Genomic DNA, 26155 nt, shown 5'->3' with positions numbered 1-26155 from the left:
CGTTTTGCCACATTGTCGCATTCCATTTTTGTCATAAAATATAGTACAAAGCTTCCTATTAACGATAACATAAATCACGATGCGTACTACATGCAAGTTGAATTAAGACTGGACCATTTTGATCGACGAGACTCGCTGGCACCGGAAGCCGTAGACCCTCCTTGTTTTGAACGTGTAGCGCGCGGACCTTCCTAGTTTTATGCGTGTACGGTAGATCTTCATAATGTACAATCTACGTGACGTTCCAAGTTTCATGCCGCTAATGTTGGCCACAAGAAAAAGCTTAGAAAATAGCACCCGATAGAACTGAAAACCAAGAAACGTAATATTTTGGACACTCCTTGTTTTATTCCTGCACCCTTCATGTGTGTTAGACATATTTAACAGTGAGCTCGATGAAAAATCTACAAAGCATCTTTCTACTGTACCGCTATCAAACGATAATGTTTCACGAATTCATGATCTGGCAAGCTAAGTCAAACAAGAAATAGTTACACATCTACAAAAAACGATTCGTCTTACAAATGGATGAATATTACTTGAGTTTTTTCCCAACACCAAATCGTTATTTTTAACACCTCGACACATGTTTCGATCACCAAGTGATCATCTTCAAAGAGGAAGATTATAAAACTTCTTCCTCTTCCTGGAGTTTTTTCCCAACACCAAATCGTTATTTTTAACACCTTGACACGTGTTTCGATCACCAAGTGATCAACTTCAAAGAGGAAGATTATAAAACTTCTTCCTCTTCCTGGAGTTTTTTCCCAACACCAAATCGTTATTTTTAACACCTTGACACGTGTTTCGATCACCAAGTGATCAACTTCAAAGAGGAAGATTAAAACTTCCTCTTTGAAGATGATCACTTGGTGATCGAAACACGTGTCGAGGTGTTAAAAATAACGATTTGGTGTTGGGAAAAAACTCCAGTAATATTCATTACTACACCAAAGGTTCCAAACAGTGCATCATAATTACAAATGGATGATTCAACTGATATCGCTGGTCTAGCTATCTTGCTGGTTATCGTGAGATATCCATATGAAAGTTCTTTTTAAGAAGATATGCTTATGTGTTCACCGCTGCCCATACACACTACTGGAGAAGAAATTTTTAATGAAATAAACATATTTTTTGAAGAAAATTAGTCCTAATTTTAGTTCCAGCCATTGTATCCTGCATAGACAAGCACTTGCGAAGATTCAAATGCCGTCAAATCTAAAATTAGTTTTGGATGAAGCGGTAAAAATAATCAATTTTATCAAATCATGACCACTACAATCCCAAACTTTAAACGTTCAAGCCAGTCTCGATATACCTACACAGTACGTTGAATGGACTGACGCCTATCAGAAAACAGCTACTCCCCTGGCTAATACCACGATGCACTGACGCCTGTCGGATATAATCCAACGCCCTTCGTGGTATTAGCCAGGGGAGTAGTTGTTTTCTGATAGGCGTCAGTCCATTCAACCTACTGTGTAGGTATATCGAGACTGGCTTGAACGTTTTAAGTTCATTTTATTAGATTTGTTTACTGCCAGTCATCAAGCATAGCCCACTGACTAATAAGAAAGTTGAACAAGGCTATTTGAACTTAGAGCCGAGTTACAAATGTTTCTTTCAGATACTTCTTTTAATTTGAAAGACCGTTTATATGATGAAACTTGGTTGTTCCGACTGTCGTTTATTGTGGATATCTTTAAAAAACTGAAAGAAATAAATTTATCAATGCAAGGTAAATAGACAATAGTTTTCCAGGCCTGTAACAAAGTAACTGCCTTCATAAGAAAATTAGATTTTTGGATTATTACCGTTGGTAAGAGAAGAATAAAAATCGTTACGTCACTCAGTGAGTGTATCAGGGATAACGACTCGGAAATGTTTCAAGATGATATAGGTATTTGAAGAATGAATATTTCATTTAGATGCGCGTATCTTTTGAAAAGTATTTTCCCGAAGAACAGAATACAAAAATGAAACTGAATTCATGGATTCATAATCCCTTTTTACCAAACTTGCAAAAGCCTGCAAGTATGTCAAACGAGGTATATGAATCTTTTTTAGAAATGTCACTAGACACAAGTATAGAGTCACTGTTCAAAACGACGCCTTTTAACGTGCAGAATCCGTAATGAACATCCAATGCTTGTCAAGATGGCTCTGGATATTCTTCTCCTGTTCCCAACAACATATTTGTGCGAAACATGCAGCCACAAAAACAAATACTGCAATAGACTGGCCACCGAACCTGATATGACTCTCATTATTATTCTTGTTATGTTAGTAAGTAATAAGTAACTCTTACATCGTACTTTTATTATGCTTATTAATAAAGAATACACTTTTAAAAACTATCGTTTTATTGTAGGGTTATGTCAAGTATTTCGCTTTCCAAAAGGGTTGCTCCACAAAAAAAATTGAGAACAGCTGTTCTATATGAATTAAATTGTAAGACAAATGTGTTCATAACAGCAGAACTGTTTCTGAGCTGAAGGCAATGCAACAAAGGGACAGTGACATTGCTTCACAGGAGGCAAGACGATTTATAGCAAACCAAAAATAAGTTTAGAAGAATCGTCTATTGTAGCAACTTCAATGATATTCATGTAGACTGTAAATTGAATAAAAGCTACAATCACTGCCAGGTTCAAAAATATGTATTCTATCTAAATAAATTTTCATTGTCTTTCCCTTGATACTGTCGTGATAGCTATTTTCGAAGTTGGCATGTCAATGTCAGTCCATCTGAAACAAGGATTTAACAAATATTCAAAACAGGCTTTTACTACTGCTTGGGGGCTGCCTGACTTGTCCATTTCTTCCAAGTCTCTAAAAAACAGCGCAGCCTCAAAACTCAGTGAGCATATTATGCTCATTGAGTTTTCCTCCCATCTTTTTCATGACACTCGTTCCAATAATTTGGTTCGCCGTACTAGTTTATATAGGTCCCTTACTGGATGTGTGACATATTCTTCTGGACATAATTCAGTTCGTTCATAAATTCTTTGTCGCCTGTGATTCAATGCCTCACATTCACATGAAATATGACCTGTCTGTCCCTTAGTTGCATTGCCTGCAATTGAGTTCTCAATTGTACAGCCTCATTTTGTTCAGGTGTCCTATCAATAATCATTGTCTACAGCTCAACCATTTTGCAGGTAAGGATATAGACGATACATGAATTCTTTACACTTTGTCTTGATCTTTATAATGGACTGACTACCCGCAAGGATCTCACACAATACCTTGTTCTACACCAAAAGGTTTAAAACACAAACTACCAACTTTGACATATTTTTAATATCCTTTGACATCTGACAAAACAAATTGAATGTTTAGAGAAGAACCACTTTTTTTGAGAGAATTTAGTTGAAGGTGAATTGACTATAATACATCACATGACTAACATGAATAGTCATGCCCCTGGTGGTTCAGGAAGCAATAAATAAAAATAGCCTGCCCACAAAACTAGGTTAATGACCTCAGTAATCATTATTTCAGACACCAAAAACAAGAGAAGCAAGTTATAGTAGAATTGTTTTGAAGACAGAACTGATTAAAATATTTTTCAAATGACAAGTTATGTTATTTTAGAGAAAATTATTGAATTCACACAGTAACTTATGAACCAGACATTTGCTTTATGAAGTTCCTCATTACAAATTTTATTTCATCCAGACTAAAGACTGTGACAATTCACAAAAATGAGTCTGTAAAACCTTGGCCCAATAAACTAAATGTTAACAAGACTTTAAGTATATGAATACGATTGAAAAACATTTTACTGAAAGGAAATTGTATTTTGAAATAACCAACTAGACGAAAGAAATGAGTAATCTATTTATCGGCAAGAAGAGGATGAAGGATATTTAAACAAAATGTAAGTTTAATGGAGTGATTCCACTTAACAAATATCAAGGTGTTCGGCTGAACCTAAAAATGCCAATCAAACCATCTGAACATCAGAGAATATTTTAATATAGTAAATATTACAAAGTCACTGTTTCAAAAAAAGAAACAATATTCGAGTTATCTAAAATAAATTTTGCACTGACTGGGTAATCCAAAATCAAGACAATGTATAGGTTGGCATATTCAAAGAAAAACAGTATATAAAATTTTATATTGCAGTTATACATCAAATAGTTGAAACAAATGATTTGTTCTATATAGGTTCAAGTAGCAGAATCAACAGCAAAATGTCTAAAAATGATCATTCAAAAAATAAAACCTGTATGGATTTTTTGTACAGCAATCTCAAAGCTCTGTTCTCTTGATCTTATCTAGTCAGTGTAATAAATAAGTCTAGACAACTAAAATCAACCTAACAATCTAAAAAGTTGGCAGCCATCAACAATTCTAATGCGATTTCTGGAGCTATTGGAAATTCTGGTATCTCAGTCGAACTATTTGTATAACGGACCTTGTAGGTAAAATACATACAGACTTTCTGAAGAACGTGCGATCTGAAAAAAAATCAACAGTGAAGCATAAATTCTAGTGACGTGTAAATGTTCATTTCGACCACTCGCGCTAGTTTCTGAAAACAATTTAATTACACAGATTGACAAATTTAGGACAAAAGAATTCTCGAATCCTACAAAGTAAGCATTAGGACAATGGAAACTAGTATCGTTAAGAAGTATAGTACTGGACTACCGATGCAACTTAAAGCTTTCACCCTCTGTGTATTTTTAGTAACCAGGATCATCGAAATTTACATTTGACAAGCTGAACTTAATAATTTTTGTTCACCGATTCCAAATGTAAAATCATAACTTTGTACTCTGGTCTGCTTTTGGCGATATGATCACTCAAGTCAAAAATTCAACTAATTCAGGAACTCACTTTCATCAATATAACTCGGTGACACATTTCTTCTTCGGAAATAGAAAGTAAGTGTAATCACAAGTATTCAGTTTCGACAAAACTTTTGTTTCCTTTTGAAGCGGGGAATAACCTTAACTTCATTAGGAAGTTCTAAAATATGAGTATTCCCAATGAAGGTCTGTAGTATGCCATAATGAAAAGAAAGTGTCATTTTATGATTTTTTATTACCAGAAATGAGTTCCTGAACTGAATGACTTTTTAATAGTTTTGTCTTCCAAGTGACTGTATCTCAGAAAGAACAATACAGATTCATTATCGACTGACAAAAAAACAGTCTAATTCAAAACTAGCGCTGGCCGTTGAAACAACAGATACGATTGATAATTATTCTTACGGAATTTCTCTAAAGTTTACTTCGTTAGCCTCATTCTCAGCAAACTGGCCTGGTCCGCTCAGCATAGCCTTTATTGTGCCAGAAGTTAAAGCGTGTTCTCGTTTGACGATAAATTCGTGTCCATCAGATGATATCAGCTTTACGTACATGGCATCTGGACCCTCGCATCCTCCATATACCCTTTCTTGTGTTTTTTCTTCTGTGATGTCAGTCATATTGATTTCTAAAAATATTTTTTGTATTTCTGGCTACAATTTCAAGGTCGTTACAAAGCAACAACTCCTTATATTTAGTAAACGGTATATTGAGTAAAATAAGGGGAAAATAAGAAAAAATATTCATAAATATAAAACTCACCTTTTTCGAAGCAATCTACTGACAACAGTTAAAGAACGACGTCAAATGTCGAATTCTTCCTCTTCGTCTTCCTCATATAAGGTATAAATAATTATGAGTTCTGTACAAATGCTTCGCAAATCCGAATGAACCATTTCCACGAGGTGGCAGTGTAAACTTGGGTCCAGAGATAGAAAGCAATTAAAATTTCTTTCGTAACCTCACGAATATGTTCTACGTTAAAAATAATGGATGAAAGATTCCAAATATTTCCAGAAATCATCTCATTAAAGATATGATCTAAAATATAAACTTGGGGTGGATTTTATATTTGACTCGAAATTGTTCCAAAATTTTGTTGCAATACAAAAATAACAAGACTGTCAGAGAAATATCTAAACGAGGAGAATGGAAAGTCGAAATCATAAGGCGTCATAAGGCAACAAAAATTTCTGATTGATTCTTCAACTAATAGAAACACGCGAATGGACCAATAGATGAATTCATCGAACCAATCGGTATATATATATATATATATATATATATATATATATATATATATATATATATATATATATATATATATATATATATATATATATATATATATATATATATATATATATATATATATTATTCAAAAAGATTAGGATTGTAAAATCGGAACCCAATCTAAGGCAATTTAAATACACCCCAGAATACTCTCCGATCTTTTACTAAGTACTAACATTGTATATATACTAACTATATAGACTATATACTATAAAGTCTAGATAATTTTGTATAACCACTAACTTTATTGCACATCTGATTAGTTGCTTCTCTATGAATTACCTTATTCAATAATTTATCAAACTGTAGAGTAGTATAGTACGGAATTTTATATTTAGAATGAATAAAAATTGGCTGGATAGAAACCAAACTCGGAAGCATGCTCAGGAATTATTCACAATTTGGAGGACTTGAATTTTTTTAGATTGTTTATGTTGATGTGCAGAAAATTCGTTATTTCCTTACATTCCTCAAATCTAAGGATATTTTTTCATCTGGCAATACTGGGAAAAAAGAACAAATGACATGACATGTTAATATTAACCCATAAAAAAGTAGCTTTTTATGTGTTGACATTGTTAACCTTACTTTTCGGGATCAGCACCACAGACCACAGGTTACTCTAAAATTTTGATTAAATGTTTCAGTTCATTAGGCCTCTCCAGTATCATCGTTTGAAATTGTATCTAAACATTGATCCAAGATCTGAACATGATCTGAAATCTATTTTAAAAACAATTAAATTAAAGAAGATTATGTAATTTGAATCATAGTCTTTCAATCTACCATGGATGAAATGATCTTCAGAATTGGGCAGCGACTGGAGAATTTACAGGTAGACAATAGAAATTTATCCTATAGGCACTAAACAAAAAAACAATGAAAACTGTGGAAATGTGTAAACCATCATTGTTGCTTCTCTCAGATACAAATATATCATTTGAATAAAGTATCTCCCCCAACAGATAGTGAATTACACAGAAAATTACTTTTTCCTTTATAAATTATTACACCAACATTTTCAAAGGAAATTTCAGAGAAATAGAAGCTGTACACAATATAATTATTATTGTTTAATAGGCAACCTGATATACAAACATGATGAAAAACAAAAATAAATTTGAAAAAATATTTCTTATTACCTACCAACAGCACATACCTAATGGATTTTTTATCTTTGTATATGTTCTGGTATATGAACCCAGTGAATTTCATATTCACTGTTTCTCACTCATGTTTCAAATTAAAAATTCTTCAAATTTTTTGAGAGATGTAACATGTTTAAGTTTCATGAGGAAGATGATTATATTTTAATAATTCCTTATATGAAGTTCACAGCTCTGTAACATAGGTATAAATTGGCTTTACTTCTGGTTGGAAATTTGAGTAATTTGGAAGACATAAATTTGTTAAAATACGTAGCATCACAGGCTCTAGAGCTAAAACACAATTTCTGTTAAACAATGAAAGTACACTGAAGAAGTAGTCAAATTGGGCTTGTATTATAGTTGTATAAATGATTATTAAAGTTTATAGTTAGAGTCCTGCTGATTGTAGTGTTTAAAAAAATTCCAGTAATTTTATTGTACATATATTGGAAATGCCTTTTGAGTATCAATCATCTGCACATCTAATTGTTATAGAATTTGTATCATTCTGTAAGGTATTGATATATTTATCTCTAGAGTCTATTAATGCTAAGGCAATGATGAATAAAATTAATATAATTTCCCAAAACTTCAAATCGAATCAATCATCATTGAGTTCTTTTGGAGCTAGGTTAGTTTTAATGGAATTGGCATTATTTTTACCCCTAATATCATTCACTACAGCCCAGTTTTCTTTTTGTTTTATTGTTGGCTGTTCTGATTCTCTCTGTGTTATATGTATCTTTAGCCCTTTTGAAAATTTGCCTATCAATATTCTTATATTTATTAAAGTATGTTAAGAAATATATATTATCGGTAAACTTCCAAAATGTATGTCATTATTTTAAATTTTTTCCTGAATTTTTTATATTAGTTGTATCCATTATTTCTTGTTTTTTTTATTTTCAGTTTATACACAGGAAAAGATCTTTCAAAAATGTCTGTCATAGTATTATGAAAAACAAGTAATGGTTCTTCATCATCTAGCATACTATTCCAGTTGATTATTTCACAACATTCTCTGGTTTAATTTTTTTCAAATTTTTCAAGAAGTTCACAACTTTTTGCATACTATTTAATGAAGAAGTAGAAAACCTAAAGCACTTGGATATTTCAGATCAAAACCCTCCTGGTCCTTGCAAGAGCTAAAGAATCAATAGTTATACTTACTGAGAGGGGAAATTTAATTTTCTTGGAATTGTGGAATAACCCGACTTTTGTAGATGCCAAAACGAATATGCATTCAGGTGTATTGAAACTGATATCATCAGCGAAGGAGCTAAAACTCAAAATAGTGTCATTTGCCAATCCTAGGCAAATGTATATCGCTTTCATTAATGTTTTTGGGAAAAAATGTAAGTCGAGGCAAAAGTTGTTATTTGTCTACATACCCTTTATTATTATTGAAAAATTATATCACTTATCAGGACCTTTTTGAATAATTTTGAAAGACAAAACATTCATTTATTGCAAAAACTAATAGCTCCTGGAAGTATCTCCTTTTCAATTCAATTCACACGGCAGTCAATTCAAGTGAGCGAACAAAGCACCCACGTCGAACCGACCGGCTACCGACCGGTAGAAATGAAATTTCTATGGCTGACATTATAATAACCATATGAATGTTTTTACAAACTGTCATTGTTACAAAACCAGAAATGTCTCTTCTGGTAACGTAAAGTCATAATTATCAGCAAGATATGAACTTTTTGTCTCTTAAGGTTATCCAAAAAGGTGCTGATGAGCTGACACAAGGATCCATACACATACCTTCTAAAGGTCCACTTGGGGTTGATAGTTCTCCATGTAAGTGAAATTTGTTATCAATACTCTTTTATTATGTAGTGTAAGATTTCTGTGAATGACATCTTTTCCAATTCTAGCTATTAGAATTTTGCATCAAAAGAGACATTTGTGGAAGTGCTTTTTTGTGGTAAAAATTGATGAAAAATTTTTTCAGGACGAAATTTTGCGTATAGGTCTTATATTTATAGGAAATATGAAGTCTGAATCATGTTTCTTTCAACTCGGTAGAACGATATTTTCAAGAGTAAAAAAAAATGGAAGAAACTGGAAGAATAGAATATTTTCTGATAATTTCTTTTAAAAATGTTGAGAATATTATGTGACAACTAAAAAGAGACTCATTTTTATTTATTTTTACAATCAAAAACCAATAGAGAAGTCCATTTGACTTCGCTAGATCACAGATCATTAGATAACTTTACGGCTGATTGTTTTATTTGCTACCTCAGACTACATTGAATATCCTATGTATATTCAATTTATCATCAATTCAGGTAGAAATATCCTTGGTTGAGAAATATAGATGTCCATAAGATATTACACAGTGAACTTTGGATGCATATCCTGAGGACATCCATGAGATATCAAAAAAATTAAACTTACTACTAATATAGTTCACTGTGATATATCTTGACAATTTGATTTCTGAGAGATAAAAGTTGAATGATATTTCCGATATTTTAATTTCTTGCTCAAGCTGAAACACTAATCTCATTGTGAAAGTGATCATAGATACAAACGGAAATAAAAATATAGTTTTTTCAAGGGACAACAAGAGACATTTGTTTTGCATGTTCCGGCCTATTAATAGGTGGAATTATAGGCCTCACTATAGGAGTCAACTTACGAAAAAGGCAACCAGTACTAAGATATATGCAAGCTATCCAGTGCAGTAACTATCTAGGACCAGAGGTAGAAAAGCTTTAGTTTGCACTGTATTGCTTTAAATAATTTGTAGTCTGTAACCATTGCAGAAGATGCATTTGCCCCTTACGAGTGTACCGATTATGACGTCTTGGTCAATGTTAAAGCCGCCTCAGTACAGGTTATTGATTTGCAGATTTGTAGTGGATACGGAAGAACATTGCGAAGAATTTTGCAGGTAATGATAATATTTATTTCATTTCTTGAAAAGTAAGTAATTCTACAGAAATAATCTCATACAATAATAACAAGAAACACTAAGTACATATACAAACACTTATAAACGGGAACATATACATATGAACAGTTTTAATAATACTATTATATAATTGAAATGCATCAACAGTGTTTCCATTCATGATTTGAATATTGAAATATCAGAACTATCTATATTTATGTCAATCTTGCCAACTCATTCAAAATAAGTACTTTTTTTAATCACCAGAACTGCAATACTCTTCTCGACGCTCGTTTCACCAATCAAAATGGCGTCTTCAGTTGATGAAAAAAACCAATTCTCAACTCTTAAACGGCACATTTCATAAACTACACCTGACGATTTGATCTTCACAAACTTCATTTTCAAAAAAGATCGCGACATGTTTCGCTATCACAGTAGTTTTTTCATAGTCGTCGTGTATATATTCACGACCCGCTTGCAAATGATCGTCCAATGCTTAATGATAATTTTGACTACTCTGTAAGCATTTCTGAACAGCAAATTTCTGAAGCAAATAATGATATAAACATACGGAAGTGTTCTGGTTCAGATGGCATACCAGGGATATTTATAAAAAAATGTAAAGAAAACTTGATACTACCCCTTTTTCACACAGACAGGAAGATTTCCTAGTAAGTGGAAATCTTTTATCGTCATGCCACTCCTCAAAAGTGGTGATAAGCGTAACGTTAAGAATTATAGACCTATCAGTAAACTATGCATTCCCGGAAAATATTTTGAAAAAATTATGCATAGAATTATTTTAGATCATGCACAAAATAAAATAATAGTACAACAACATGGTTTTTTCCCCTGTAGATCCATCAATACTAATTTAATCGAGTTTACAGATAATGTGTTAGAGAGTATGGATGATCAGATGCAAGTGGATGTGATCTATACGGATTTCAGCAAGGCTTTCGATAAAATAAGATCATTGAAAGACTCGCGGAGATCGGGATAGATTAGCATCTTCTGGTGTGGATATCGTCAAACACTACAGGAAGGCATCAAGTTGTGGATGTTAACGCTTATCAGTCAGAACCTTTTGTGGTTACATCAGGTGTACCACAGGGAAGTCACTTGGGACCATTACTTTTTATAATTTATATTAACAATATAGTTGAAGTATTTCAACATTCCAACTTTTTGTTATATGCCGATGACCTCAAGATTTATCGAACCATCAAAGAAATCCAGCACTGTGAGAGATTGCAAAATACTTAAATGTCACAGAATAACTTTCATCAGAAATAGAAATCCCATTGATTTTCAATATCTAATAGGAAATCACACAATCAAAACAGTTGAAGTACATGATTTGGGAGTGATAATGGATTCCAAAATAATTTTCAAATCCCACATTGAGAAGACCGTTAATATGTGTAATCGTTTATTGGGTTTCATTATAAGAAATACAAGACATTTCAGAAATGCAAAAACTCTTCTTAATCTATATTACTCTTATGTATATAGTCGTTTGAACTTTGCATCTGTCGTTTGGAGTCCACAATATTCGATTTACCAACAGAGAATTGAAAGTGTTCAAAATAAATTCGTCAAACAATTGGCGCGTAAAACTGACATTTCTATAATCAATGGAAATTTCCGTCCAGTTCACAAAAAGTATTCTTGTCTCTTACAGATTCAAGAAAAATGTCAGATATATTAATGCTGTACAAATTATTCAATAAACGTGTCGATTGTCCTACGTTTCTAATAAAAATTTAATTGAATACACCTTGCAGGGACTTGCGAAACCATGATCTGTTCGCAACCCCATTCATAAAAACCAATTCAGGAAAAAAGTCTCCTTTATACAGAATTGTCAGATCCTTCAATACTCATTGCAATAATATTGAAGAACTGAGGTTACCTTTCCTTAGATTTAAAAAGTATGTGAAGTCTATTTTTATTTATAATTAGTTATCGGTTGTTCATTTACTGTTTATTTAGTTTTTTGTTAATATTCATTACTATATAGTGTAATGTACTTAGCTTTTATATTTTGTTTACTCACTTTCTTTCATATGTAAAATTAGGATATTTTTTTGGATTTATTCTGTTTGTATCCCCTATTTGTGTAATAAATAAATAAATATGAATAACATGTGTTATTCATATATGATTGTGAAGATCAAATTGTTTGGTATAGTTTGTGAAATTACTATGGAACTATGAAATTTTATGGATAAGAAAATGAACACAAATAAATCGATGTTCTTTAGGCCTGTAACGACAGATGAGGTGAGAATAATCATAACTAAGTTGAAAAATAAAAAAACTAAAGATATAGACGGTGTGAATGTTTTAGTTATAAAGAGTGCCATTGAATGTATAACTCAACCGTTAACAGATATCATCAATACTTGTCTAAGTGAAGGCTACTTCCCTCAGCAATTGAAAATTGGTAGAATCCTGCCAATTCACAAAAAAAGCGTTACATCAGAACCAAAAAATTTTCGACAGATAGCAATACTGCCAACCTTTTCAAAGATTTACGAACAACTAGTAAAATATTTAGATATAAATAATCTTCTGAGTCTTCATCAATTTGAATTTCGGAAAGGAAAATCGACGTCTGATGCAATACACTTTCTCACAAATAGTATAAAAGACGCCTTTGATAACCAAGAAAAATATGTGAGCGTTTTTACAGACCTTATTTCAGCATTCGATTCTGCAAATCACTCGATTTTATTGGTCAAATTAGATTTCTACAGAGTGAGAGTTGTCTGCCTGAACATGATGAAGTCATACCTTATCGAAAGATATCAAATTGTTGATCTAGGAAATACCAAAAGTGAAAAAAGAAAAATATTAAGAGGAGTGCCACAAGGGTCAATATTGGGTCCACTTCTGTTTCTAATCTATATCAACGACCTGCCTTACGTGATGAACTCGTCAGACATAGAAACTATATTGTATGCAGATGATGCAACCTTGAGCAAAAAAAAAATAGGTGAAATAGATGATCCTTATATGATCCATACTGACATATTAGAGAAAGCTCGATCATGGTTCACACCAAATGACTTGATTCTCAATGAACAAAAAACAAAAAATCTAACTTTTGAAAAAATTTGCTTAAATCGAGATAACAAAAATTCTACCAAATTTTTGGGAATACAAATAGAATCCAACCTGAAATGGATAGACCATATAAATAGCATGTGTAGTAAACTTAGCAAGACAGTTTTTGCTATCAGAAGAAAAGAAAAAATAGTAAATCAAAGTGCGGCACTTGCAACATATCATTCACTTTTTCATTCAGTCCTTAGGTATGGTATAATCAATTGGAATAATGCATGAAAGGTACATCTTGATAGAATATTTGTCATTCAAAAATCTGCAGTAAGAAGCATAATCTCTGCCAATTATGATGAAAAGTGTCGACCACTTAAAATAATGACCCTATACTCAGTTATTGTCTATGAAGATCTGCTTCTTGTTCAACAAAACTTGATGAATAAAGTTGTTCACAAGGATATACACCAACATGAATCAAGAAATAAATCAAACCTTGTTCCTACAGCTAATAGGTTGAAAAGAACAGATAATATAGGAATTGAGCTATACAATGCCTTATCTGTCGAATTTCGTAACTTGCCATTCAGAAGATTCAAAAACTTATTGAAGAAAATATTAACCAAACATCCTTTATATGAAATTGATCAATTTTTCGAAGTTATTCATGAAGAAAGAGACACTTTGTGGTCACCTCCCGAACTTTTACTCAACTTTGGTTATATATAATATGTTAGATATGTGATTTATAATTTGTAAAACTCATGGCTTTACATTTTAGTCAATTTTTATACTATTGGAATTTTATCTTGTTAACTTGTATTTTTTTGTAACTCTAATTTACCTACAAGCATTTTTTAGAAACTATATTGACGAATCTTATCCTCTCAAACCTATTTTAAAAAATGTATTGACGTGTCTAAAAACTGTGTGTTTCTTGAGACTAATAAAATTATTATTATTATTATTACTATGGATCTTCACTTCCCGATACACATCAATGATTTCAGGTAGAAATTTACTGAAAGTGAACGTGTACCATGTTGAGATAGGAATAGAAACCGTTTAAGAGTTCGGAATTGGTTTTTTCATTTCTTGAAGACGCCAACTGGGTTGGTAAAACCAGTGTCGAGAATATTCCCAGTTCCCTAAAAACAATTTCTACACGCCTTCCGCCAACCCAGCTGTAAAATTATTTCAACAGCATACCTATAAGCTATGAAAATCCTCTCTTCAGTAGAAGTCATCTTAGTTCAGGATTCTGTATAGAAGAAAACAACAAATAGTGTTACAGAGTTAAAAACATTATTTTACTAAAGTGATTTGAAATAATTCTTAATGCTTAACAGTTTTTCTAAGGATATGAGGGCTACGAGTAAGTCTAGTCAAGGATGGGATTGAGCATATATGTAGCTCAAGCATATTTGTAAGTGCTGTGTAAAGTTTTCCAAATATTTTTTTGTTTGTTCTGTTAATCTCAAGATCAAATTTTTGATATTATTTTGCTACAGTCCATTCCTATAAGTTTTATCAACTTGTTCGAATATTCTTCGTAAGCATCGTTTTTTTTTTGTAAGATCTGAGAATAAAGTAACCAGGTTTTTTGAGGTCATGAAACTTGGGATTCAGAAGGTTAAGGTAGTTTTATATGTCATTGCAGAATTTTTTTAGAGGAAAAAGATATTTCAATATAATATGAAAGAATCTTATCAAAAACGTTATATGCTTTACCTGGTCAAATTTTACCAAAAAAATACTCTTCAGAAAAACATCCAAAGATCACATAAATAGGACGTAGTGTTTTTTTCAAGTACTTTCTTTTTTTATAAATACCGTTATTTGGCATATTTGTAATTCAGTTTATAGTAATCATAGTATATTTATGTCCATTTAGATGACTGTCCATCTATCTATTTATCTATCTAATGTGGCTCATAGGACTGAGTTTATCATCTCTGCCACAAGAACAGAAACTACCATCATTTGTGCGTAGTGACAAATGAAGATATTTGACTTTCACCAAAAAATCATCTTGTCCATCAATAAGAAAGCCTAGTTCATCTCCTGATGGCACCAACTTGTTTGGTGAAACGCGTGTCAAGAGGAGTGTTGCAGTTCTGCTGTTTGGGAGCATTGATTATTTTTAATCAAAAAAGTTGACAATGCATTGATGATCACGAAGACTTCATGGTGTAAGTAAAAGATCTTCATTTGTCGGACTACGATGCACAAAGTAATTGTACTTTTTGTAGCAGATATAATCATAAGAGTATGACTTGGACCTAAGAATCTGTGATGAAATCAAATCATGTTGTGAAAGTAAGTTTCTTTTTTTTTAGCAATCTAGGTCTGACTTACCAGTGACGTTAGGCAGAGACTGTACGGGCGTGATTACTGACATTGGATCAAAAGTGACACGACTGGAAGTAGGAGATGAAGTTTGGTTGTCAGTTCCTTTTTGGTGCCAGGGCACTTTGTGTCAATCCATGTTAGTTTGTGAAAACAGAGTAGCCAGAAAACCAAAGAATATAGGTTTCGAAGGGGCTTGTAGTCTTCCATATGCTGGCAGCCTAGCCCTGTCAGCTTTAGCAGAGGCTCGAATTGAGGCATTGAACGCTAGACATAAAAGGTGAGAATTTTTATAACTGTGACCCTAGCGCTCTTGGAACATACCAAGAATAATTATTTATATAAGTCATCAATTTCTACCAATACAAAGTACTATTAAGAAAAATAATTAAATATAACGAATTGTTCATGTTAAATGGTTATACGTGTTCGCTCCTACATATTGAAAATTGTTTCATTAGTGATAATTGAAGAGAGAGATATTTTCTTGATGAGAATTTCTTATTTTGAATAAAGTTAACTGTTTTCAAAATGAAAATTTCTTGTAAGGATCTAATTATTTTTGAAATTTATCAATATGAAACTTGAAGGTTTACTTTATATTCACTTTTCGTGACACAATTTTGAAAGAAGAATCCGCTATTCAATAAAATAATTGTTTTTTTGTAAGAAAAAATTGATCCTTCAGAAAAATTATTAGATCACTAAACTAGGTGATTTTATTATACATATTTGTTGTATTTGCTATATTTTTCATCATTCAAACTCAATACATCTCAGAACACAATAGGGGCAGTATTTTATTCAAAAGTTATCAACTGTCTTGTGAGTTCAAATTTGAAAAACAGTCATATAAAGGCTGAGTTGCAAAAACTATAATAATTGAGATTATCATAAATGAATGGCGAGCGATATAAAGTTTGTTAACATTTGTTTCTCTCAAACGGTTTTACCAACTTTCCCAACAAGTGGTGGAATTCGAATTTTTGTGACTGCTTATCAGTTTCATCATCGAATATCTCACCATCTTGTTTCAAATCACTTTCTTAGCTCTTTCCTTTAGAATTCCTTTCACAAAGTCAGATTAGTCGTCAATGGAGACATCATAAGCTTAAACTTCATCAAAAAGATGCTGAAGGCGTTTGTGTTTCATCTCAAAATCCCTTTGTTGAACAATATATTATACATTCTGTTGACTCTTTGAAAATATTACTTAAAAAAGTGATTATAACTATATTTGGCGCAAGTCTCAAGAGTCGGAACAGAACTGAAGTTAGAAAATTATATGGAATCCTATGTCAAGTATTCTACCACTGAAATATCCAAGAAGTCAAATTACCCGGGTCTGTGAAGCTGGGTACGAGGAAGGTTAAATATTGTAAAGTTTTTGATACATTTTCTTGATGACATAGCCATAGATGTTTCTTCCCCGCTTGGGGCTTTGTTCACAAGATGGAGCTGTTACTAGTTAAAAATTCATTTCAGCATGGTTTTTCTGCTGTACGAAACGTCCTGTGGTGTCTTGTATAAATTTCTGTCGGTTATAATTCAATATACAGCGTGGTATTAGTATGGGAAATAGTTTTTCCTTCAGGCATTTTCCAGAACCTACGGTAGAGGAAGTTGGGAGAGATGAAATATTCATTTTCTAGCAGTAGAATACTGTTAGTATTGATTTATAGTGTTGATGTAAAGTTAAGAAGCTCTACAATTCCATTCTTTTCTCTTTCAGGGTTTTAGTTCAGGGTGGTTGTACTCCCGTCGGGTGTGTCCTCATACAGCTTCTGAACCACTGGCAAGCAGAAGTTACCGCTACCTGCTACCAGAGGGCTGTTCCCGTTGTAAAAGCGCTAGGAGCTTCCGACATGATAGTCCTCACTGAAATGGACACTCCTAACGAAACTACATTTTCAGAAATCGATCGACTCGAACAAAACAATGCCTATTTGAAGGAGCTTAAAACCAGAGGTGATTTTTTTGACGTGATCATCAAAACGGGTGTGGAATGCGATTTGGATAACCACGACCTAAGTAATTTTCTCAAGACTGATGGTACTATTATATCGACACTTCCTCCTGCCTTGACGTCGGATTCCTATGGAGTATTTCGACGATTATTACTTTCTTTCTACATAAATTTGAAATACAAATTACAGGTAAGTTTGTCTGCGGATCGTCATGCCTCAGTGAGTATTAATTATAAAAAATGAAATTTAAAAACTATCTTTCAATATCATTAACGTCTTTCAAATCACTGGGTGAGTTGCAACATATTGCAACCATTGTAAACTTAATAATATTACTGGTACTCACCCGACAAGTGCTCTGTGATTCAGAGTTGTATTGAAACTGTTGAGGTATTATTTAAGATATACTGTGCACATTTTGAAGCAAACAGAAGGAGATTTTGCCTTCACTAAATATCGAACAGCACGCATGTGTAATACAAAAGTACTGTTGATAACTCCCCAGAACTGGGATTCTATCAGAGAGTAGTAGACTGATCTTGCTGCTGACACATGAAGTTTCATTTGCTACTATCCTTACTGCATGACATTCAGGGCCCAGGTTTTTCTTTGATTATGGTGATATGATTATATTTGTTGTCAATAAATATTCCTGATAAATTTAGTAGCGGGACGGTTTATATGTAGTCTTTGCTCATGTTCAAGTTACCCAAATTACATCTAAATGACAAAATATTTGGTCTTGGATATGTTCAAAGCTGGATGGATGGAGTCGCTCTATAATTTTAGTGGAATAATGTCATTATTAATAGCCCTCTCGAGGAAAATTAAATTTTTAGGCGCCATAGAGTCCTATCATCTAAAAAGACAGTAAACTTTTCTGAGATATCAATATTCATGAGGTCGTTGATATATAACGAAACCAGAATAGATCCCAAAATTAACCCCTATGGCACACTACATATGATCGATCCTCTTATTAGGTAGCTTAGATGTTCTCAGAACCAACCTCAGCTGGTTGACATAGGAGTCCATACAATGGGGAATGTTCCTCAATTTGGGTTATTACAGCAAATGTAAGTTAGAACAAAATAAAGTCGAGTTTAATTCATGAGTTTTTAAAATTCACTTTGAAAAGTATTCAAATTCATGTTTCAAATGTTGGGTTTTAATTTTTAAAGGGATTTGTTTCTAATTCATATATTGGCAACAGCGCCTATATCAAGTTGAAATAATTTATACGTACCTAGATATTCTGCTTTTGAAAAGGAAAATTATCTTTATAAATCAACAAATAAGGCAAAATATTAATAGTTATAGTTCAATACCACCTCCACAAGCCACATAAACAACAGTTGTTTTGTTATTTATTTATCTAGAGGAAGATAGGTTAGGTTAATTTAATGTCATATGTCACAGAATGTCTCGGAACTCGGAACATAAGTAAACAGAACAGCACGCCACTGAAATATGTCATCTTTGTTTGTCTATATGTCATCTTTGTTTGTCTCATACAGGTAACAGATTCATTGTCCTTTATTAGGTATAACCGATGTTGTCAAATGGTGAAATAGAAACGAGTCCCTTTAAATGTTGAATGCATTATTTCATTCCTCTTTTTTAAGTATTAAAATAATTTTTTTAAAGAAAAAGGTTGAAATGATAAGTTTCAAATGCGTTTTTTTAGAGCTCTTTTATGAAAACTACTTGATTTTCATCAGGAGGAGCATTCCCCATTATACACTGTGCTTCTACCATTTCTCGCTTATGATATTGATATACCTAAAGAAATAAAAACATTCCATCACTGGTGTTTTTCTCTCCTTGGAAGCCAAACTGATACTGTAAAATAATAATGTGTTTGTTCAAAAAACCTGAGATTTTACATTTAAAGATTGTTTCGATAATTTAAGCAAAAGTGGGTATGGGCGATATTGGGCAAAGATAATCTAACCCAGTGTTGCCATGCTATATAACTCACATATTTTCACTTTACTCAGTCACTTACAGTACGTGTCATTAGCATCACTTCCAGGGCGAGGATTTGAGGAGACCGACCCATCACAAACGGTATATGGGAAGGCGGACGAACGGGGCGACAGCTCCCATGCGGTTTTTATGGTTTAAAACGTATTGAAAGTGTCAAAATGCATGAAAAAATAGAAACTCCATGAGTACCATATCAAGCACTTTGATAACTTTCTCACTGGTAGAAACTTGGCCAATCAGGATCGGGGAAAAACACCCTTCGTCGGTTTCATCGAGTACCCAATTTTTATGTCTGTGTTACGTTGTATTCACTGAGAAATTACAGTTTTGAGTAGACTAATTAAAACAGAATAAACTGTTGAAGCAACCAATACAAATACTACAAAAACACCTCGACACAAACACTCTTGTGATAAAATAAACAATTAACATTAAACTCAGATTCGTATGGGGATCTTGCAAATGAATGTTTCAAGTCTTCAATACTCCTGACCGCTCTGGATTGAACGATTCCGTACAGTCTATCTGGTTTAAATCTCGTCTTGTGTTTGTAGATTTTTTGCTGAAAAAATCCTCATTAGTCTACTTTGTAGTACATGTTCAAGAGGTAGCAAAAACGTATGTGACTTTCTAGAACTTCAACTAGCAGTTCCTAATATGACTGATAACCAGGCTGATCAACTGTATTGCCAAATATGCGCCAAATTAACTGACTATTTTAAGACAAACAAGTCTAGCTGAGGCACCAGTCAATCTAATAATAACACTGATCTTCAAACATGACTCAACCTCTGACGGAAGCACCAAACTCTTACAAAGGTTCGAAACAGATGAACACTTCAATCTAGCAGACCACTATTATAATCTTCATGCAGTCATTGTTCGTTGTGGTTCTAGCATTGAATCTGGTCATTATTACGCATTGGTCAAAGAAGAAACGAACTGGTTTAAGTTTGACGATAGTTGTGTCACTAAATATTCTGGCGATATCTTGAATTTATTGGAGCCTCTGGAGACACCCTACATTCTATTCTACGAAAGAGAGGACATTGGCAGATCAAGATCTTCAGATGAAGTGGTGCTGCAGGTTTTTCCGGGTTTTCTTGCAGCTAAAAAAGCAAATGTGCCACTGGAATCAATCAAGTCGACCCGAGCGCAAATAAATTTTTGTTGCTTCATAAATTCATAATTTGTATTACTTTGAAAAAATTAAATTGAGTCTTCAATAAATATAACTAAATGAGAATGAGTATTTTTTTCACAAATCTAAATGATATCCCTGAAATATACAAACGATTTCCTTTCAATTGTTTTTTTTTACTTTTAGGATTTTCTTGGATTACCAAAGAACAATTTCGATGAAACTCATATGTGCTACGTCACGCTGGATAGATTGACAGAATTTGTAGAAGATGGGTACTTGCAAACCGTTGTAGATAAAATATATCAACCTCATGATATAGAAATAGCCTTGCATCACATACAGAACCCACATTCTATGGGCAGTACTGTCATAACGTTTAGATAACAAAAATGTTGTTTCCATAGCATAAAATCGATAACTAACATTGATAATTGAAAGTGTGGGATTGTGAAGCCAGCAACATGTTTTTCCTCATAATTACTTAAAAAAGGAGTTCAGTTTACAACTCAACAGTAGTGCCAACAAATGCCCAATTTGAGGATTTGCCAATGGGGGTGTATTAAAGTAATGTATACTTTGATTGGATATTTTGTATGATGGAGGCAGTAATGTATTTCGATCAAGTATCATAATCTTTGTATGTTTACATGTTTCAACTCCTCTCCTTAAGGTAGAATATTTACTTGTATTTGTTTTTATTTCATTCCAACATCACTTTAACAATTATGTGTTTGAGACATACTTCTTGTATAATATTCAAAGAAACGAATCGATTTCACAAATTTTTTAGTAACCATTTTGACAGTGGAAACAACACAGTGACAAAAAGAATTCGGAAAGATAAATTGTGATTATGCTTGAATAGTAATGTTACAGTCAACTCCAGTAACATGTTATTATGAGAATATTGGCAACAGAACATATTGATTATACTTTCAAATATCCTTGATAGATGTCACAGGAGTTTTGACGTCTATCGAAGACGTTTGAAAATAAAGCAAACCATTTTGTGGAATTGGCCGCGGTGTTAGTGCGCCCGACTCACGATCGGAAGGCCGTGGGTTCGATTCCCGCCTCGACCAGATATTTTTCTCGAGAGAATTTATCTGGTTGAAGCTGGGATGATTCTGCAACCGTGTTAGGAATCACACGTTAAAAGGTAAGACCTCGTTAGTTCTTAGCTCGCACAAGTTTCTCAACTTCTGAGAGTTGTCGTTCGTATGGGGGCGACAGCTGATTAACGGAAAAAAGATTTTAAACAGACAGACAGATACAAAAATCTATTACTCTGGGTAAAAGTTGAATTCATAGACAGTGTAATCCTTTTTTGAATATAAAAAACAATTGATGAGTTTGGTTTTCAACAAAACTCTTGCTCTTAAAGTTGCAATTGGAGTTTTTTTTTTGTTATGAAATAGAACGTGTTAATAATCCCTGAATTGTTTTTAGATTCTGTTTGAAATTTCAGTAATGGAAAAATGTTAATCATGCAGCAGATGCAAATTCTACTTTGTTTCTTTACACTATTTGTTCTAATGAAAATAGTAAAAAAACTAATACATATGCTAAGTCTGAAATATAAACAGAACCAAACATACAAGTGTATCTCTAATGGGCTTCCCAACTATCAATTTTCATCAACTAACCTCATCATATTTCCCAATTATTCATCATAAATTTTTAATAATTTTTGACATCTTACATCAACATTTTTTCTCAGTGAGGCTATAGATTTCAAAAGATGCTAAGGAAAATTCGGAAAAATAGGTAGATAGATCAACCAACAACCTGGAAAAGAGTCTAAACAATTATTATTGTTTTTAAAGAATCTCACAGAATCACTCCAAATTGAACCGTTTTGTAATATAAAACATATCATTCAGACTCATATATTATAAATAACAAAGGGCTGTAAAAAATTGATTATTGAAGTAAACCTTATTTTTAAAACAAGGACCCCGGACTTGTTGCCGTGTCTTTCTTCATGTCTTTTTACTGGAGTTGGCTGTGGGTATGTTCACAACTTGAGATTTGACCTTGATGTGGCAAGTTCTGGAAATATTCTCAAGTCATTTATTCACTTGTGACCTACTCTGACTTGTAGAATTCCTCATTCATTTTATCAGTAGCAATATATCAAGTACGAAGACAGTAATTTTGATTTTACTAATGGCAATAATTTTTAATGTGATCTGAATTCATTCAATTTATCAAGAATACATTTCTAAATATATTTTTCATGCAATTGATGAAACAAGAAAAATCCCTTCAATTACTGGAAGATTTAATTAAAACGGATTAATCAATTGAATAAATATATAGCCGCTTTACATTTCACATTGCTTGCTGTAATTTTAAAGAATATTACTGGAGTTTTTTCCCAACACCAAATCGTTATTTTTACACCTCGACACGATAAAACTACCAGTTTTATCTTCCTCTTGAAGATGATCACTTGGTGATCGAAACACGCGTCGAGGTGTAAAAATAACGATTTGGTGTTGGGAAAAAACTCCAGTAATATTCATTACTACACCAAAGGTTCCAAACAGTACATCATAAGTGCTGTAATTTTCATTGCAGCAATTATAATTGCAGTATTATTTTATACTGAATGATTAGTTATTGAAAACCGTTGTGGCAGTGATCAATTTTGCCAAAATACACTTGATTAATAAGTAAAAATATTTGATTTTGAAAAAAAAAACTATAATCAATCTGAGACTAACGGTTTTAACCGAAAAAATGGAAATATCACTCTTAGATGTTATACACACTAAAAATAGTTATATGACTAGTGGACAACAGGTATATTTTTGTATTTTTTCAAATAATTGATGTGGTAATCAGTTACCTCAAACAGTGAGTAAACTTTCGAGAACATTCAGAAAAACTCGTCTACAACCATAATCAATCATCAGTATCAGTTCTAATAGAACAAATAATTTCAAATTTCATCCTCTTGATCAACAATAATAGTAATAAATTCTTAGAAAGTATTGGAAACTTAAATTTTGACAGCTGAACTCTTTATTAAAATTTTGAACATAGGCAAGTAACATTTCAAACAGATTTGTCCACTAGATACAGCCAAGGGTATGTTTTTTAGCAGGTGTGAAAATTTGGTATTTTCAGTTTTCTATTATGAAGAAAGTAAAGTTTCATTTGTAATTCCAGCTTTAATGTAATGTAGGTACTTGTTGAAATCAAAATATTCGAAAACTGACACATCTGTTCCTTATTAGTAACATCCACAGAGACTGGCAGCACGAAAAGCAACCACAATTGATGGCAGTAAATTTATGTGGTTCAGACCAATTTTCTTCCATTGCAATTATAATTGTAGCAGCTGACAGAACAGTCCTATCAACGTATGTGCGCAAAAAATTAGCCGTAATTCATCCAAAACTTGTGAACTGTAGAGCGGCCCTTGAATTTATAAATTATTATATTTGCAGCATTATAATGAATATTTTTACCAACAATAATTGTTGAATGAATGTGTAATCATGATTGAAGACAACAAAATCCGGGCTTGTGATCCGGGGTCGAATGTAACCAGTAGTATCAAACTTTCCATCTCCTACTTCGGCAGGTATCAGTGCGATGACTGCTAGTATGAAAGTTCTATCTCGAAATTAACCTAAATACCACTGATGTTGTCTGCCGCAGTAGCCGACGAAACATTTGGTACTTCAGGTTCCATTCGATCATGGCCTAACAGCCCGGATTTCGCTCTCTTTAACGACTCTGGCCTTGAAGCCTATGTTCTTGTGATGTGTATTCATCACGAAATATTGCCTAATTTGGAAGTTATTCTTTCTTATTTGAAATGAAGAGAATATAATGAACCTTTTTCCTGAAGTACGAAAAATCACTCACTAGCAGCGCTAGTACAATTCGCAAAACAGCAATGCTTTGTTGGCATTATACTAGCACAAGATAATTTTTTATAACAAATTTATATTTTAAAATAATAAATTAATATTACGTAAATAACACTGTTTTACATGTGAATAATTTATGTTTGTCCCTACTACTAGTGCTGCCTCTCGTGACACGTTCGCTGTACTACTCTCAGGAAAAAGGCTCATTCTGAGTACCACTCTACCTATAATTCATAATGAATGTTATTATCATGTAAAGATATAAATAATGGATTTTTTTTTAATAGCAATCGAAACAGAGACTTTTGTCAACCTTTTGCTAGTATGCAAACTTAAATTTTGTGCAGCTGCATTCTCTATATGAAAAATTAAGAAATTCTCATTTGTCCCCATATAATCATTGAATTAATTTTTTTTCATTTCGTTTGTGGTTAGAAATTCGATAATTGTTATGAAAATAAAAAAAATTCCCAAAAAAGTATATTTTGGAAAATTTGTCTTATGGTTTAAGTTGATGAACTCTTGGTATTGGGCGATTTGATATTTCAAGCTATACTGCAGAATCCTAATCTTTTGAATTCGAAAAATCACAACTGATAACGATATTGACTTATGACAAATATGAGTACATGTGACCATTCTGTAGTAAAATTTTCGCTTATTCTTAAACAATACCAAAATATTTTGTATAAAAACATTTTGACTTGATATATTCTATCTACAGTGTTATCTCATATCTAGAATAGTACAAATGTTGTTTTTATATTGTTGGATTTTTTAATAAAGACATGTCTTTTACTTTTTCTAGTTAATTGACCTAACCTATTTCATATAGTGCTATGGATGTAATTTGTAATGTTGGAGGTGGCAGAAATAAGGCTGACGTCGCTGCAACAGGTGTATAAAATATACTTGACAAAATAAATATGCTCACAACCATGGCCTTTGATTAACTGCCTACCACTTCAAACCTCGATCTACGGATCTTCTGATGAGCATGCGGTTTTGAAAGGTGTAGCACATATTCCGGATGCAGGCCATGATTTAATAATCCGTTAATAAATTTTGTTTCAATTAAAAAAAGGTTACCTGTTCCTGTAGAATTTTCAAAATGTCATTGCCTGCATAAAAAGGTTTAGGAGACTTGTTATACAAGAAATATTAATAAATTAATGGATGTAGCTGTTACTACGTGGTAGGAGATCATAATGAAAAGAGAATTGAAAATTTCTATGTTTTTACCACTTCTATTTGTAACTACATTCCTGCAGTTTCGTCCTATATGGACATTCTCAAACTTATACAATAAACTTTATTGTATAAGTTACTTCGTGGTTTCGACCTTTAAACGTTATGTAATAGTTGCCGTTGATGGTTTTTTTATTTTTCAAGATAGTCGAATAATATTATACTGTGCGCACACCAAAATACCGATATCATAACTGTTGCGTTTTGCACGCTTCGGAGTAGGTTCACCACTCAGTCCACTCAGATGACAATCATTTAGATTTTAGCATGAAATGATCCATCTACGCATTAATTCAGGTTTTTCATGGTGAAAAGCATCAAACACTG

The 26155-nt window shown here is 32.7% G+C and overlaps 2 protein-coding genes across 3 annotated transcripts; one reads left to right on the top strand and one right to left on the bottom strand.

Moving 5' to 3' along the window:
* Nucleotides 1–4114: 4114 nt before the first annotated feature.
* EloC (transcription elongation factor elongin C) lies at nt 4115–5721 on the bottom strand. The gene is made up of 3 exons (XM_074181221.1): nt 5589–5721; nt 5232–5454; nt 4115–4472 (listed from the first exon to the last, which is right to left on the bottom strand). Exons 2-3 carry the CDS (start codon nt 5444–5446, stop codon nt 4331–4333), a joined length of 357 nt encoding a protein of 118 aa, XP_074037322.1. The 5' UTR covers nt 5447–5454; nt 5589–5721; the 3' UTR covers nt 4115–4330.
* A 951-nt stretch (nt 5722–6672) lies between these two features.
* On the top strand, nt 6673–25378 carry LOC111516046 (reticulon-4-interacting protein 1, mitochondrial). Of its 2 annotated transcripts, XM_074181219.1 has the most exons (7): nt 6673–6954; nt 8385–8622; nt 9840–9985; nt 10032–10175; nt 15584–15873; nt 17326–17749; nt 20877–25378. In XM_074181219.1, exons 1-7 carry the CDS (start codon nt 6907–6909, stop codon nt 21075–21077), a joined length of 1491 nt encoding a protein of 496 aa, XP_074037320.1. In that variant the 5' UTR covers nt 6673–6906; the 3' UTR covers nt 21078–25378. The 2 variants fall into 2 exon arrangements, with proteins under 2 accessions (XP_074037320.1, XP_074037321.1); XM_074181220.1 differs by lacking the exon at nt 6673–6954 and having other exon boundaries at nt 8468–8622; nt 9830–9985.
* Nucleotides 25379–26155: the final 777 nt, after the last annotated feature.

This window comes from Leptinotarsa decemlineata, unplaced genomic scaffold (assembly GCF_025532065.1).
Source record: "Leptinotarsa decemlineata unplaced genomic scaffold, Ldec_3_MD MMD2_tig00026307_RagTag_RagTag, whole genome shotgun sequence".
In the NCBI taxonomy this organism is placed as follows: domain Eukaryota; kingdom Metazoa; phylum Arthropoda; class Insecta; order Coleoptera; family Chrysomelidae; genus Leptinotarsa; species Leptinotarsa decemlineata.
This window is presented reverse-complemented; position numbering and strand designations above follow the sequence as displayed.